Genomic DNA, 14,711 nt, shown 5'->3' with positions numbered 1-14,711 from the left:
GCCTTAAGCCTAAGACAGTGGCATGAGGTGGTCTTCTGAAATGAGGGGTCTCTCTGTATTTGGTTTTTAGTGCATTAAAAGTTCATGTTGAAATACTGATGAGGGGAAAAGAGCTGAGGTTCAGTCCTAGGACTTTGACATGTAATCAGCTAGCAATCAAATTAAAACTATGAAATGCAAGCTGATTAACAGCTGCAATATTTGTGATTGATCATGTTTGATGTGTAACCATCACATCATATAATGCTAGTCACAATGAATTGTGCTGTTCATCATTAAATAAGGAAACTATTTTGTTGTCAGATTCACTAGACAATGTTTATGGCTGGCAAATGGTTTCAGTCACCCACCATTCATATAATAGGAGTGAGAAGCTATTTGGAAATCTGAACTAATGTCATTGGAAATCTAAAACTTGCACTTTGAATTCAGTTTTCAAAAGTCTGTCTTTCAGGCCCCAAAATGCCGTTGTCATGTAAATGAACAGCCAAAACGCATACAAAGATTTACGTTTTTAGTTGACAATGGTGTCGTGTAAATAGCCCCTCAGTCACTAGATAAGCTCCTGGCTTTACTGGCCCAGATACACATTAGCCACGCAACAAGCTACACATACAACTGGACCACTAGCATTACACCTTTCCAGACCAGCAAAGCCAATGCGTTTCACAGAGATCTATGGAACAGCAGCAAAATACACTCATCGGCAACGATCAACGAGGTGCTGGAAACGTTCCAAGTTTTTAAAATATGAGTTATATATGTGTGTGTGTGTGTGTGTGTGTGTGTGTGTGTGTGTGTGAGAGAGTGTATTTTTCTGTTCTCAACTTTAAAACTTGCAGTCTCATCTCTGAACCCTGCATTACCCAACACATTCCTTACCTATGAAACTTATTTAAACATAACGTGATAAAAATGTGTGAAATATATCACACACAAAACAACTTGAATTGCTCTGTTTGCAAGTTAACTCAAACTCATTTTAAAGCCATCTAGTTTTAAAATGAATCGGGAGCATTCGCATAATTACTTCCCTGAAGTGACCATCGCATGTACCCTTCGCAAACGGCCTCGAGGAAGGGCCCTTCGTGAAGAGATCCAGCTGTTCACTTTCGCTAGGAAAACACCTACAAATGGCGTCCCCTTTCCAAAGGGCCCTTCAAAGGCGCAAAAGTGCCGTTTGGAATTTTCCCCATGTCTAAATGCATTGAGTTTCTGCCATGTGATTGGCTGATAAGATATTTGTGTTAACGAGCAGTTGAACAGATGTACCTAATAAAGTGGCTGGTAAGTGTATATACACAAGAGATAACGGCTTAATCACATATGCTGACAAAAGCTAACAGACACACATTATACTGAATCAAAGGGAATGTAGAGGACAGAGTCTCTTTAAACCGATAGTCACCTTCTTCAACAGAGATATTTCCTCTGAAGGAATATTTGCCATGACCTCTGGACAGGGCCACTCCTAAGCTGAAAACAAGAGAGATAAATCATACACTCTTAACATTTTTTACTTGATTGTCATCTGTACTTAATTTTATTTTGTCAAATGGAATTAAAATGTTAAGTTGACAATCCATTTGTGTTGGGACTACATTAATCCTTTTTGTTGCATTGACTGAAACAGGGCAGTGGGTTCCTAATTCCCAACCAGCTTTGCACAGAGCTGGATCAGGAGAATAAATGTTGAAATAAAGTGCTATCTAAGTTTTTAATTTATTTGGTGGTTCTGAAACACCTGAGCCAAAGTCTGTGATCAGAATGATTTGGTTTAATTCGTCTCACACAATTGCGTTCCCAAACTTTCCATTGTTGTTACTGATACTTTGCACCAATTTCCCAGGAAGTGACGATTTTGTTCTCTTGAACACATGAGATGGAAACACTGCTTAATTCGCATGTGAATAGAATTCACTTTGAATAGAAACATAGCTTTTGAGCCATAACTGCCAATGCCAGTGACAAGCAGGTTCTTCTTTTTTTCTTTTTGTATGAAATATTTCACAGTACAGTTTTTGTCAGCTAACTCTTCCTTGAGTCCTTAACTTCACTAATCTGATTTGTGAAAGGTTTCACAGTGCTGTTTTTGTCAGTTATTCTGTCATGTGAAAGGTTTCATACATCAGAATTGTGAAGTTAAGGACTCTGTTCCTGGGAGGAGACGGCTGACGAGCCAGACGGCTGACGAGATCCCAGAGCGCCCCACGGTGGCAGTGATGCAGGAGGAGCCGAGGTGGTCCATTACGCCCAACCGACAGCAATGACCTGGAGATGTAGAGGTCCAGGCGGAGTCCATGGGACTGAGAGACCCAGTGACGCTGAAGGAGACCAAGGCAGAGTCCTGGCGACGAGTGGCCGAGGTGGAGCCAGGGGCGGGAGGAGTGACGGAGGTGTGAGGGAGGACCACAGTGGAGCCTGAGGGATGAAGGAGCCTGACGAAGCCGTAGGGGTGGAGGGATGGGGTCAAGTCAAGTCTCCTTTATTTATATAGTGCTTTTTACAATACGTATTGTTCCAAAGATGCTTTACAGAGATAACAGGAAACGAATGCGTCAAAGTTTGTTTCTAGAAGAAAATAGCATCACAGTCCAGCTTAAGTAAGTTCAGTGATGGTTCATTTTTGTTGTAAAAAAGTTATTAAATTTATATATATAGCCGCTCTGGAGAAACCGTGATAAATGGAGCACAGCAGACAGCTCGGAAGTCTGTGGCGATGGTGGGGCAACGACTGACCAAGGTGGAGCCGGTGGGACAAGGGATCCTGGTGGAGCCGGAAGGACGGCGGTCCCGGTTGGAGGTGAGGAGACAAGGATCCAGGGCGGAGCCGATTGGTTGACGGGCTGAGGTGGAACCGAGGGCTCAGAGGGACGAGGTAGAGCCTGGAACTGGGGACCCGAAGCCCCAAGGCGGAGCAGGGCTGATGGTGGAGCCGAGGGGCTGAAGGGAGCCAGCGGAGCCGGGAGAACGGCTGGCTTCAGTGGGACGTGCAGGAGAAGAAGACTGGGTGTAGATGAGTAGACAGGGATGGTGGTGACGAAGAGCACTCTGTGATGACTGAGACTGGTGGCGATGAAGAACTTGGGCTGGACAGGACCAGTGACAGAGAAGGTTCGTTAGGTGGGCATGGCGAGAACCATTACCTCCGTCTCCCAGTCGATCAGCCTGTCTTCCTCATCCAGCTCCATCAATATTCCCACTGGCACAGATGTTGTGGCAGGCTCACACACCTGGTCAGCCGGAAACGGGATGGACTTGGCAGCTGGCACTGACTCCGTTGCAGGCTTTGGCTCAGGATTAGATTTTTTTAAGTCCAGCCTTCTGTCTCAATCTGCAGTGTTTCTGTTGTTCTACACGGCTTTATATATAAGGGCAACAAAAGATCTCACCTGAAGGGAGTTCCTTTGATGTCTGTGTAGTAGTAGTCATTGTGTAGAACAAGCACACGCTTCTAAGACAAGCATAAACAAACACACACACACACTATAAGAGGATGAAAGACCTTTTCAGAGATATGTTTACTGTGTGTGTGTATGTGTGTGTGTGTGTGTGTGTGTGGGTGGGTGTGTGTAGAGGGAGTTTCTTGCCCCTTTATCCACAGTCTTCTTCACTTTCATAGAGAAGCTTCCCGTCTGTCTGTTCACCATGGCATTACGCAACTGGACAAAAAATATTTAAAAAACAACAACAAAAACATATCTGATAATCAAATTGAGAAATCTAAAACCTGTCCTATATTTTTCAAGCTCCAAAAAAGATAACTAGATTGTAATATTTCATGTGAGTTGCCCATGTTTCCCAAGTGATTTCTAGTGTGGTTGCTCACTAGCCCACGATATTTGAGCCCTTCCATACTGTCAGTCTCTATAATATTCTGATCTTCAGACGAACTACTTCACATCCATGTATTCTGACTTTGATTATGTTCTCAGAAACCAATAAGTGTCTGTCTAACTCTTAGACCCAGTTTGCATCTAGGATTAAGATCCATATGAGGAAATCCAATGACAAGTGATCAGCAAAAAAGTTGTATTTATTGCAGCTTTAAAAGAGAATGAATATCCATTGGGAAAAAAAGAAAATCCCCTAAATATACTTGATATGCATAACTTTGCAGAATTCTTTCAATATAGATTTTGATTGGCTCTCAATGTTTTTAACAATCATCAGCTGGAAAAAAAAAGCTCTGAAAGTGATTTCAATGATTTCATGGACTCTCTTTTTATAAATTGTGTTCATAGTTAACATTTTTGGTGTGAACTGGCTTTTACAGGGCCAAGCGTGTAACAACAGTTTTGATACAAGTAAATGTAAAAGGAAATAGCATGATGATTTTTTAATGATTTAAAAGGTCAATAGTAATGCGTTTGTAGCCTTTTCCAACTGTATACAACTCTATAATATGTCAGCGCAATCCATAACTCCAATCTAAGATACTTCACTAAAATACCTCATTCCAAATATCTTTTTTTAACGTAGTACAATTAGCTGTTCCAGCTCAGTTAGATTCTGCTTAGTCTATAACTGTGGCTATCTGGTCATTCATTGCAAGTGTATCTGTCACACGCAGAGAGGATGCATGATCTATAATTACTGCAGTGTTTTATTAACCAAACTCAAAATCTCAAACAGGAACAAAGAAACATGAACAGAAGAACCTACTTAAACACAACACCGACATACCAGGAACAGACTGACACACACAGGGCTTAAATACACAGAACAGATCAGGGAAACGAGACACAGCTGGGACTAATCAACTCATAACGACTAATTAACAAAACGACAGGTGACAGGGATTAAATCAGTGAAACACATGGGCAAACGTGAACACAAACACTAAAGGTGACAGTATCATTGTACCAAATAAGTTAAGGAGACCAGACTCTTGAAAATAGGCCATATTATACCAAATTTAAAGGCATTTTAAAACATTTCATTATATTTTGGCCCCAGACGTCTCTGTACTGTACTTTCAGGGATTGGTGCAACACACAGGCTACCCAGTTTTATTATTCAAAAAGACTTTGTGAAGATATTCATGTTCATGTTTCAGGTTTCAGAAACTTTACTTACTGTTAAATAACGGTTAAATAAGATTCATCATTTTATATGATAAGTCAGTGAGAGGAAGGTAAACGAATTTGGCTTGTTCCCTCTTTGACTTTTTAATTAAGAAAGACTGATGTTAATATTTAATAGAAGTAAAGGTGGAGTAAGTGTATTTAATTATGTGGCTGTGTATCTATCGTTGTGTTATGATTAACAGGTTTCACCGCAACTTTCATTAAAACTGTATTTATAACTTTTTTAATGAATATAAACACAAGCGCACCTCATCCTCCTTGTCCTCCCACTCCACCTCCGACAGATCCACACTGCTGTAACTGGACTTCCTCCGCTTTTTCCCTTCTTCATACTAGAAACACATGACACAGCAGCACCAATGAGATTCACTGATATTAACATGGATGAACATGATGTGTATTAGTGTGACACTGTAATAGTAATAAACACTAGTAACAGACCTTTTTCTATAGATCATAAAAAAAAAAAAAAAAGTACATTCTGTAAGTCAATACAACATGTAAAACTGTAATGGATGTTTGTCCCACAGTGATCAGACTATAAAGCTGTTAGTCCTCCTGTGATAGGACAGCTTTACTCTGTCGTTCTGTGGATCAGTGTGTGTGACGGGTATAGACTGCCCTCCAGTGGCAGAACGACACTAAAGGACGAGTCCAGATGCTTATCTTTATAAACGGGAGAGAATAAAAGAGCAGGCATGTGTAGTTACATACAGGGACATCAGCTTTATCCTGCAAATCAGCTGCATTATTAAATGTAAAAAAAAAGAAAGGAATAAAAGTCCAGGTCACTTTGCACTCCACAAACTAAAGAAAACTAAATATAATGCATAAATGATAAATTAAATACAATACAATAAATACTACCAAAAGGCAGTTCCACAATAATACATATATAAAATAAAAAGTGCTACAACAAAACTAATTACTTTAATGTAATGTAATGATATTTATGAATTACATTTATTGACCTTATGCTAATGAGAACATGTTTAGTTGTTATAAAATGTAATGGCTCTTAAAAAGGCTTTTTTACATTGCAAACTATCATTTCTTCTTCCATTTGATTTTTATGGGATGAAAAATGATCTAGATATGGTTTAGCATTGCTGGTCACCTGCACTATACCAGCTCTAATCCACATTACCAGCCTGGACCAACATGACATTCATGCTGGTTTATGCTGGAAGATTCATGCATAGAATCAAACATATATAACTTGTGATCGTCTTGAGTGTTTTCATTGCCCTCTGACTCAAACCCTGAGTTCTGTTCCTCTTTGACTATTGCACAGCTTTATTTACTGACAGTTCACACAGCACTGACATCATGGAGGAGGTTTGACATCTCATCATCTGTCAAACACTCATTACTGTCCACAGCTGTCGGCTCACAGCACAATGAGTCTAATGAGACGCATTCTCCCATCAGCCTCAGCGTTCGCTATCATCATCATCATCATCATCATCATCATCACAAGCGATACATTACCAGAGGCTGCAGGTCTGGGTGGGTGAGTATGTATCCGTTGTTGGTGATGGCAAAGGCATAACCATGGATTCCCAGCTGTGAACACACACACACACACACACACACACACACACACACACACACACACACACACACACACACACAGCAGAAGTAGCAATCAAAATCAGAGATACTGTCACATTTTAAACTGCGGAAGTCCACAGTCTGTTAAACACCGAGTTCATGCCATCTCTGATCTCAGCTGAGACTCATCTCTCCTCAATGAAACCGGTGATGTGATTATATGTTATATATTGTATATAATTAATTGTGTCTGTATTGTAACTGTTGGTAGTGTAAAGCACTTGAGTTGTTTTTAAATCGATTTAATGATTGATTGAACAGTAACATGTCTGATATGTCAATTGTAATGTTTAAACCCTAGTGAGTGATGCATGATGTCGTCCTCGCTCCAGGAGCTGGAGAGCAGACATGAGATCCGTTTGTCCTTTGTGTCGAATGAAGTACGAGCACACGGATCAAGAGTGAGGAATCCAGCAGGGTCTCTCTTTACGGTCAGTGTCTCATCACTCTCAGTGTAGACAGCTTCACTGATTATAATGGGTCTTATTGGCTTTTTGAAGTTTCTGATCAATACGAGTGATTTTTCTTTTTTAGGTTACACTTTATTTTAATAGTCCAATTAAGACAGTCGTAACTTTGCAACTACATGTCAACTAACTCTCAGAGTATTAACTGATTCTCTTAGGTTAGGGTTAGTAGAATAAGTTGACATAAGTTGCAAAGTTACTTATAGTCAGTTAGGGGAGCATCACATTAAAGTGTTATTAAGCAGACAGTCTGCTAATAGTTCTTATTCGATCTACGTCATCAATGTTCGCGGCGGCCATGTTGTAGAAACCACGGCAACTGTCAGTCTGTCAATTGACAAGCGAGGCAGCGTCGGTATTATCCATGGTATTATCGCTGTATTTTTTATTTTTTTAAACAGCGCGATGGTGTGTTGTGTAATACACGGCTGTTCTAACAACAGCAATAAGAACCCCGAAGTTTTTATGCAATACCGACTGTCAGAAAACGTGAATGGAAGGAGACAGAGGAGTTGAGCCAGCGCAGGAGAGATGTGTGGCTAGCTAGGATAAATATAGGCTAAACTCCCCACAGCAAAGTCTGTTCCCATCATTTTACCACATGTTAGGGGGGATTGGGGGGATGTAAAAAAAATTATTGCATCACAATAAGTGTATTATGATTGTCAAAACATTTTAGCAACTAAACTGAATTTGATTAGGTTTAGTGACAACATGTTACAATGTTTATGGTACAATTTCTGGTAAGCTACGCTTTTTTATTATTTCAATTCAATTATTGTGATTTGATTTAATATTGACTCATTTGGATAAATATTAGGTAGGCTACACAAGATAGGCATTCATTGTTCTCAAGAAAAAAACAACTCACCTAATGCTGTAAACATACAGAGAGAGATATAATGCGTTTTTTTATTATAATAACTTTATTTAATGATATAAGTAAACATATAATAAATATATAATATAGTACATATTTAGCTAAATACTCTATAGCTCTTTTTTCTAGCCAACTAACCTGCTATAGCCTATATTATGGTCATCAAATGGCTTCCCTGAGGTAAATGTTATGTGACATAACTGTTCTCCAGCTGTTTTATTGACCCCTTTGTTTGATTGATTGGTCGATATTGTGTATGAGGAATATACATTTCGGTAAGTTGTACTGTATCTTTCAACAGTGTCCGTGTTTATTTACTATTAGCTAGAGATGATCGGTTCACGTGCCGCTAGGGATCTGTCGCGTCACATTTACAAGCGCCAAAACGGTATTGTTTGAATTTCGTAATAAAAGTGACAGAACCTGATAGCTGAGATTTTTTATATCATAAGTAACCTGCTCTGTCTAGTCTGTCGGTCTCCGTGTCCTCTTTGCTTCGTGAGAAAATGGATGTGTGGCGTGAGAGCGTGTGAAAAGTGTCTCACGGTGAATGCGTGAGAGTTGGCAGCTCTGTAATTTAATAAATATCCGGATAAGTTACGGCTGGCAATAAGGACGGATCTTTACTTAAGGCTATTGGGTCTATTTGATATGGGCCCACACCAATCAAGCGTATCTTCTCTTGATACCGACGAGATGAAGCCATTAAGCTACTGCTCCCCTCAACTCAAACCTGCGTGCGGCTAGGGGCAGGACAGATGTCATGTCAACAATATGGCCGCGGTTAGCTACTTCCGGTGTTTGCGAATAAGGCCTATACTCTAATGACTGCTAGATGACACTGCTAGTTGAAAGTCATTTATAGTAGAATGTCTAAAGTGGACTAGCAAAATAAAGTTACCATTTCTTATTATAGCAATAGCTTTGATGAGAGAGAGCAATCCAAACCTGTCCCGTCTCCACCAAGCTCTCCCACACAACAATCACACTCTCCCTCACTGTTCACATTCTGTGTATTCTGCAGAGACTATAATCACACACACCGGCTCCTCCTTTACAGTATTTGATGAGATTAAGACTCGCACACAGCACACACACAGTTTGTCTGGTCTAGTTGATGTCTGCGATTCAGACTGTGCTTCCCTTCCGTGTGGATTACTGACCTGTTCGTCCTCCTCATTTGACCTCCAATGTATTTTCCATTGTCGCTATGCTCGTGTTAACGGTTTATCTCCAGAGACTGTTTATTGTGTTCAACCAACTGACTAATCTACATCTGATACTCAACGGTTGTTCTGTGCACAATTCTCCTACCATCAGTTGAATCATCTCTCATCCCTGTGTTTGGGGAGACCAAGGGTTAGGTTAGGACCAGCCGGTGGAGGAGGCCAAGGAGGAACCAGCCGAGTGGGATGCCCTGGTGGAGACTAGTGTTGTTTTTGGCGGCCGGTTTTAATTTTAGTTTTAGTCAGAATTATCCATGACTATTTTCGTCTAGTTTTAGTCGATGAAAACGGATGACATTTAGTCTAGTTTTAGTCAATGAAAATTTTATTTTAGTCTCTTGTTAGTAATGCATATAGTCATATAGTCAATACTTAAAATTTTCTTTTAGCCAAACCCATTTCAAACAAGGTTATCTTATTATTTTTAGGGTGTCAGTTTTTTGTTTTTACCACAGTGGTGGTTGAGCCGGCTGATCCGAGGACTGAGGAAAAGCTGGGGGCTCGGAAGACCGAGGTGGAGCCGGTGGGAGTGAGGACAACAGAGGAGCTGGAGGGATAGAGTGGATGAGTGAGTGGATGGCCACAGGCCCTGAAGTCCGTGGTGGAGCCGAGAGAGCGAGGAGCCATGGTGGAGCCATTGGGTTGAAGGAACAAGGGGGTGTCCTAAGCTCAAATGGACAAGGTGAAGTCAAAGGGTCAAAACTCTGAGGCCACCACTCTGAAAACCACTGTGGAACTGAGTAACCAGGAGGCAGTGATCACACCAGTGGAGCCGAATGGCTGAGGAGAGCCAGAGAGCCAGGAGGCTGAGGCAGAGCCAGGGAGACAAGGAGCTGGACGTAACCAGCGCGTGTGTGTGTGTATTGTGTGGGTCTGCTCTCACTTCGATATAAACTTACTTGAAACCTGCATTTTCATAGGAAATATGTCAAACACAGGAAGGAAAACTGCAGAAGTCAAGCCATTTTGTCAACATGAAATGAAAATTGAATCCATTTATTTAGTTAATACACATTACTGGTCTTTTCAATTAACCAGGGCACATCATTCTAGAGAAAAAAGTTTGTCCTTATATTCATTTGTTTATAGATGCATATAACACCGGTGCTAGACACATACTCAACAGGTTCTAATAAATGGAGAACAATTAGAATAATATAAGAATTAAAGGTTGTTTGTGTACCTTGTATTTGGGGATAGCCTTCAGTATTTCAGACACTGGAACATCTGTGCCAACCACTCCAAGAAGAATTCCTTTATTTCTCTTAAAACAATGAACATGAGTGTGTTAGGGACATCTTTTTTTTCTTTCTTACATTGGCATTATTTCCTCTGTCTAGTGCAGGGGTGCCCAATCCTGTTCCTGGAGATCTACCTACGAGCCGAGTTCAGATCCAGCCCTGATCTTGTCTGTAATTATCAAGTGCTCCTGAAGAACTTGGCAGGAAGGTAGATCTCCAGGAACAGGATTAGTTCTAGTATGATAAGCGTTATACAGAAACATTCATACTGACTGAATAACCACTGGTTAACATTACAGAAGTCAGTGTTTAGCATCACTCACGGTCTCATTCTTGGTGCTGAACACAGGCATGGCCACAGTAGTCATGAGCACAGGACCCTGAGCATGTTCCAGCTATACAAATGGACAACAACACATAGTGGTGGATGAATACCATTGACTTTTCAAACTGACTTTTCATTAGTTTTTACAAAATGTGAAATCCACTGTTACAGGTATAACTTGCTGCTGTCTCCAGATGAAACACTTGTGACACTAAAAGTATACTTCCCACTATAAACCAATCACAAATCAAGATAGGACAATCAGTAAATAATGACTTAAACATCTCTCTGCTCCTCACAAAGCTATCATATGATTTAAATAAAACTTGGAATAAGCAGTTAAGTGTCTTGCATTAATGTTAATGGTTTGTTGTATTGTCTTTCTAGTTGTTGGTGTTCATTAAAAATATCGTTATTTCATTCATTCTGCATCACATCGTCTTTTGGATTATACTACACACCTAAACCGTGACAGAACACGAGACCTAGATCGGTTTATAACAGCAAAAAGATAAAAAAAAATGGATATACCTGCTCCTCCTGCTGGAGCAGGGGGGATTGCTCCCTCGAGGATCACAGGAGGGACTTTCTAGATCTGGCGGGCCTCACCCACTATCCCAATGCTCGATATGCATATTCTATAAGACCGGACTCAATGAGCGGTCGAAGGCACATCTGTCCATGGATGGTCCTCCAAGGAGCTTTGCCAAGTATGTGTAGTGGGTGCTTGTAAGGTGCGAGTCTGCCTCACTGCTGAGGACAACACCAGCCTCACTCCAGACCCAGAGCCCAGCCAGCCTCAGCTATGCTGGCCACGGAAGAAAAGCCAGAGCCCACAGCTGACTCAGAGCCCAAGCCCCCCATAAAAATAGGGCCAGAGCAATTACCAAAGGCCATGGCATCCCGGAGCCTGGGCCCATCATGGACTCTGTTCAGGTGTGTGAGCCGGCATCAGCATCTGTCATCCAGGGCATTTTAGTTGAGTTTGTCGGAATGGATTGGAGCCCTGCCACACAGTCCCTTCACTGAGGAAATATTTGCTGGTCTACAGTCTCCACTGGTTCTGTACAGTTCCAAGTCGTCTTCATCTCTGCTGGTTCAACCCAGTTCCAAGTTACCTTCGTCGCCGCTGCTTAAGCCCAGTTACAAGTCGTCTTCATTGTCATTAAATCAAACTAGCACCATGTCTCTTTTGTCATCCAGCACCAAGTCTCCTTCTTCGAGAATTGTCTCGCCCTGCCTCCCTCCTCCTCTGCCAAAGCCATTCAGTTCCTCTGCCTCACCTCCACTGTCTCCCCCCAGGCTCCTTCTTCAGCTCCGCCTTGGCCTGTGGATCCCTCAGCTCCACCATGTTCTGTCATCCCTCAGGCTACGCAGGGGTCCCTCGTCCCTCTGCCTCTACCTTGGTCAATAGCTTGTTTGCATATGACGTCACGTCACTGCGTTGCCATGGCGCGAAATGCAGATGGAGGGCAGGAAGTGATTTGTTACATTTAGGAAGCACTATAACAAACTCAAAATGCCGATGTTTTGCGTCGTTTATGGTTGCTCAAATCGATTAAACCACGAGGAGTTTTATCGTGTACCAAAAGTTGTTGTTCATAAGGGGGAAAAATGCAAGAAATTGACCAAAAAACGCCGGAAAAAAATGACTTGCAAACCTACGTCTGCGGTCGGGAGGAGCCGAATCATAAAACGCCCGTGTGTGCAGTGATCACTTAGTCAAAGGTGAATTAATACAATTTATGTGGATGTTTGTGTAACGTACCAGTTTCTGAACTTTGTAAAGTTAAAGTAATTGTTTCTTCTTTTCTTTGAGTTTGTAAGTCACCCCTGTAACTGAAGACAAATGTAACGTTACAGGCAAATCTTTCAATTCAATTGAAAAATCGCTCCTCTTCATAACGTATGGATCACGTCCAACATATGTTTAAATTTTTTGTTATATTTTTCGCTTGTAATAGCGTCTAAAGTAGTACAGTTCGGACTTTCCTCCATCTCGTCCATTCCGCTCTTCACTTCCTGCCCTCCATTTGAATTTCGCGCGTCATCACAATCACGTGACTGCAAACCACCGATTGTTGCTGTAGCTCCGACTAGGATTCTCCTCTCTGGTTCCTCCCACCCTCATCTCCTCCCTGATTCCTGGTCATCTTCTCTTTGGTGTCTCCCTCTGCCTGCTCCTCGTCCTCCTCCAGAGCCCCCTGCCTCCTCAGTTTGGACTCTAGTTTGCAGCGCGAGGACGTGCCTTCCGGGGGGTGGGGGGTCATGAATGTCATAATGTCATGGTCATGTTTAGTTTCTAGTCATGGTTTTCTTTGTCACTATTTTGCCTGTGTTTACATTTGTTGCCATGGTTCCAAATTAGTTCTCACCTGTCCCCTGTTCCATTAATAATATTCCTCTGTGTATTTAAGCTCTCAGTTTTCCTCATTTCATTTTCTTGCATTAACGCTAATGGTTGTCTTTCTAGTTTTTGGTGTTCATTGAAAGTATTGTTATTTCGTTCATTCTGCGTCACACATCTCGCCTGTTGGATATTAAGCAACAGGAGTGTATTCATAAGTGCGTGGAAGCTGCCACGTGGTGAATGTACTATGTCCAGATTTTATTTATACTGCATGCCTTCATATTTTATATAAAATACTATCAACTAATCAAACACAAAGTCAGCTCAAAAATGTCTTCAAGACTACTTTTCTTGTTTACTGAACATGTCTTTTCTATTTGTATCTAGATGTTCTGACTTACGTGAACAGCACATTCCAGGGCCCAGTTTATGGCCCTCTCTCTCCATAACAGTGGACAAAGGTTTGCAACATTTTGATTGGATCTTGGTGGACTAACACAAACAAACTGTCCAACTCCATCAGATAAATATGCTAGGACAACAGCAGACACCTCTTAGAGGGCAAGAAGACCACCTCTGGTACCAAGCCCAGGAAAGACAGAACTCTTTGGCCTGTGACTGCCATAAAAACTCCTCAGGACCTCAGCAGCGGTGGGTGAAATGAAGAGAGATCACAATGATCCACACAAATCCATTTAACTATGTTTGGAAACCTTAAAACTGATGTACCGTATTTTCCGCACTATAAGGCGCACCGGATTATAAGGCGTACCTTCAATGAATGGCCTATTTTAGAACTGTTTTCATATATAGGGCGCACCGGATTATAAGGCGCATAGAATAGAAGATACTGCAGTCAAACGTTTGACTGGGTTTGCGTTATGCAGTGGTCACCAACCTTTTCAAGCCTAAGATCACATCCAAAGTCCAAATGTAAACCAAGATACCTTGTTTATACTCGACGCGTCCGCATGAGCGCGAAGTTAATAAAAAAAATAATATCCGTCTGCTCGGGCAGATTCGGCTTAACAGCGCGCGCCTCTGAATCTGAAGATGCATGACTTTGAGCCGAATCTGCCCGAGCAGACGGATATTAGTAGTACATCTCATCACACCGGCACCCAGTTTGCGCGTCTAAATCAGTTGTATCAGTAAATCAGTTGTTGGTGTTCAGTCTAAAACAAAACAGTTGCGTCAAGTATAAATGGCTCGTCTGTTTGGGGAGTTGCGCGCGCAGTCAGCGGAGGCTCGCGCTCCGGTGTCCGGCGAAAGTATAAACAAGGTTTAAGTCAGCGGTTGTTTAACAGACGTTAACATAAGGCGCCAGATCCATAAATAAGGCGCTCCGGATTATAAGGCGCACTGTCGTTTTTTGAAAAAAAATAAAGGCTTTTAAGTGCGCCTTATAGTGCGGAAAATACGGTAAACTTCACACATCCATTTCATACTTATTCAGAGAATAAGTATTCTCTGTGACAGCTATTTGTAATGTAACATCTTACACAAATTCAGCTGTGA

General features: G+C 41.6%; 1 protein-coding gene across 1 annotated transcript in view; it reads right to left on the bottom strand.

Annotated features, from left to right (window-relative positions):
* cacna2d3a (calcium channel, voltage-dependent, alpha 2/delta subunit 3a) overlaps positions 1 to 14,711 on the bottom strand; it is a 122,867-nt gene that overhangs the window by 46,642 nt on the left and 61,514 nt on the right. Inside the window, exons 15-21 of the mRNA XM_084389743.1 lie at positions 10,842 to 10,913; positions 10,461 to 10,541; positions 6,582 to 6,656; positions 5,339 to 5,422; positions 3,591 to 3,662; positions 3,393 to 3,454; positions 1,409 to 1,476 (exon numbers count right to left, since the gene is read on the bottom strand). Of these exons, the coding sequence (XP_084245869.1) occupies positions 1,409 to 1,476; positions 3,393 to 3,454; positions 3,591 to 3,662; positions 5,339 to 5,422; positions 6,582 to 6,656; positions 10,461 to 10,541; positions 10,842 to 10,913 (514 nt within the window). The remainder of the gene's footprint in view (positions 1 to 1,408; positions 1,477 to 3,392; positions 3,455 to 3,590; positions 3,663 to 5,338; positions 5,423 to 6,581; positions 6,657 to 10,460; positions 10,542 to 10,841; positions 10,914 to 14,711) is intronic.

Source organism: Rutilus rutilus, assembly GCF_951802725.1.
Source record: "Rutilus rutilus genome assembly, chromosome: 19".
Lineage (NCBI taxonomy): Eukaryota > Metazoa > Chordata > Actinopteri > Cypriniformes > Leuciscidae > Rutilus > Rutilus rutilus.
Note: the sequence above shows the minus strand (reverse complement) of the source record. Positions and strands in the feature narration are given on the sequence as shown.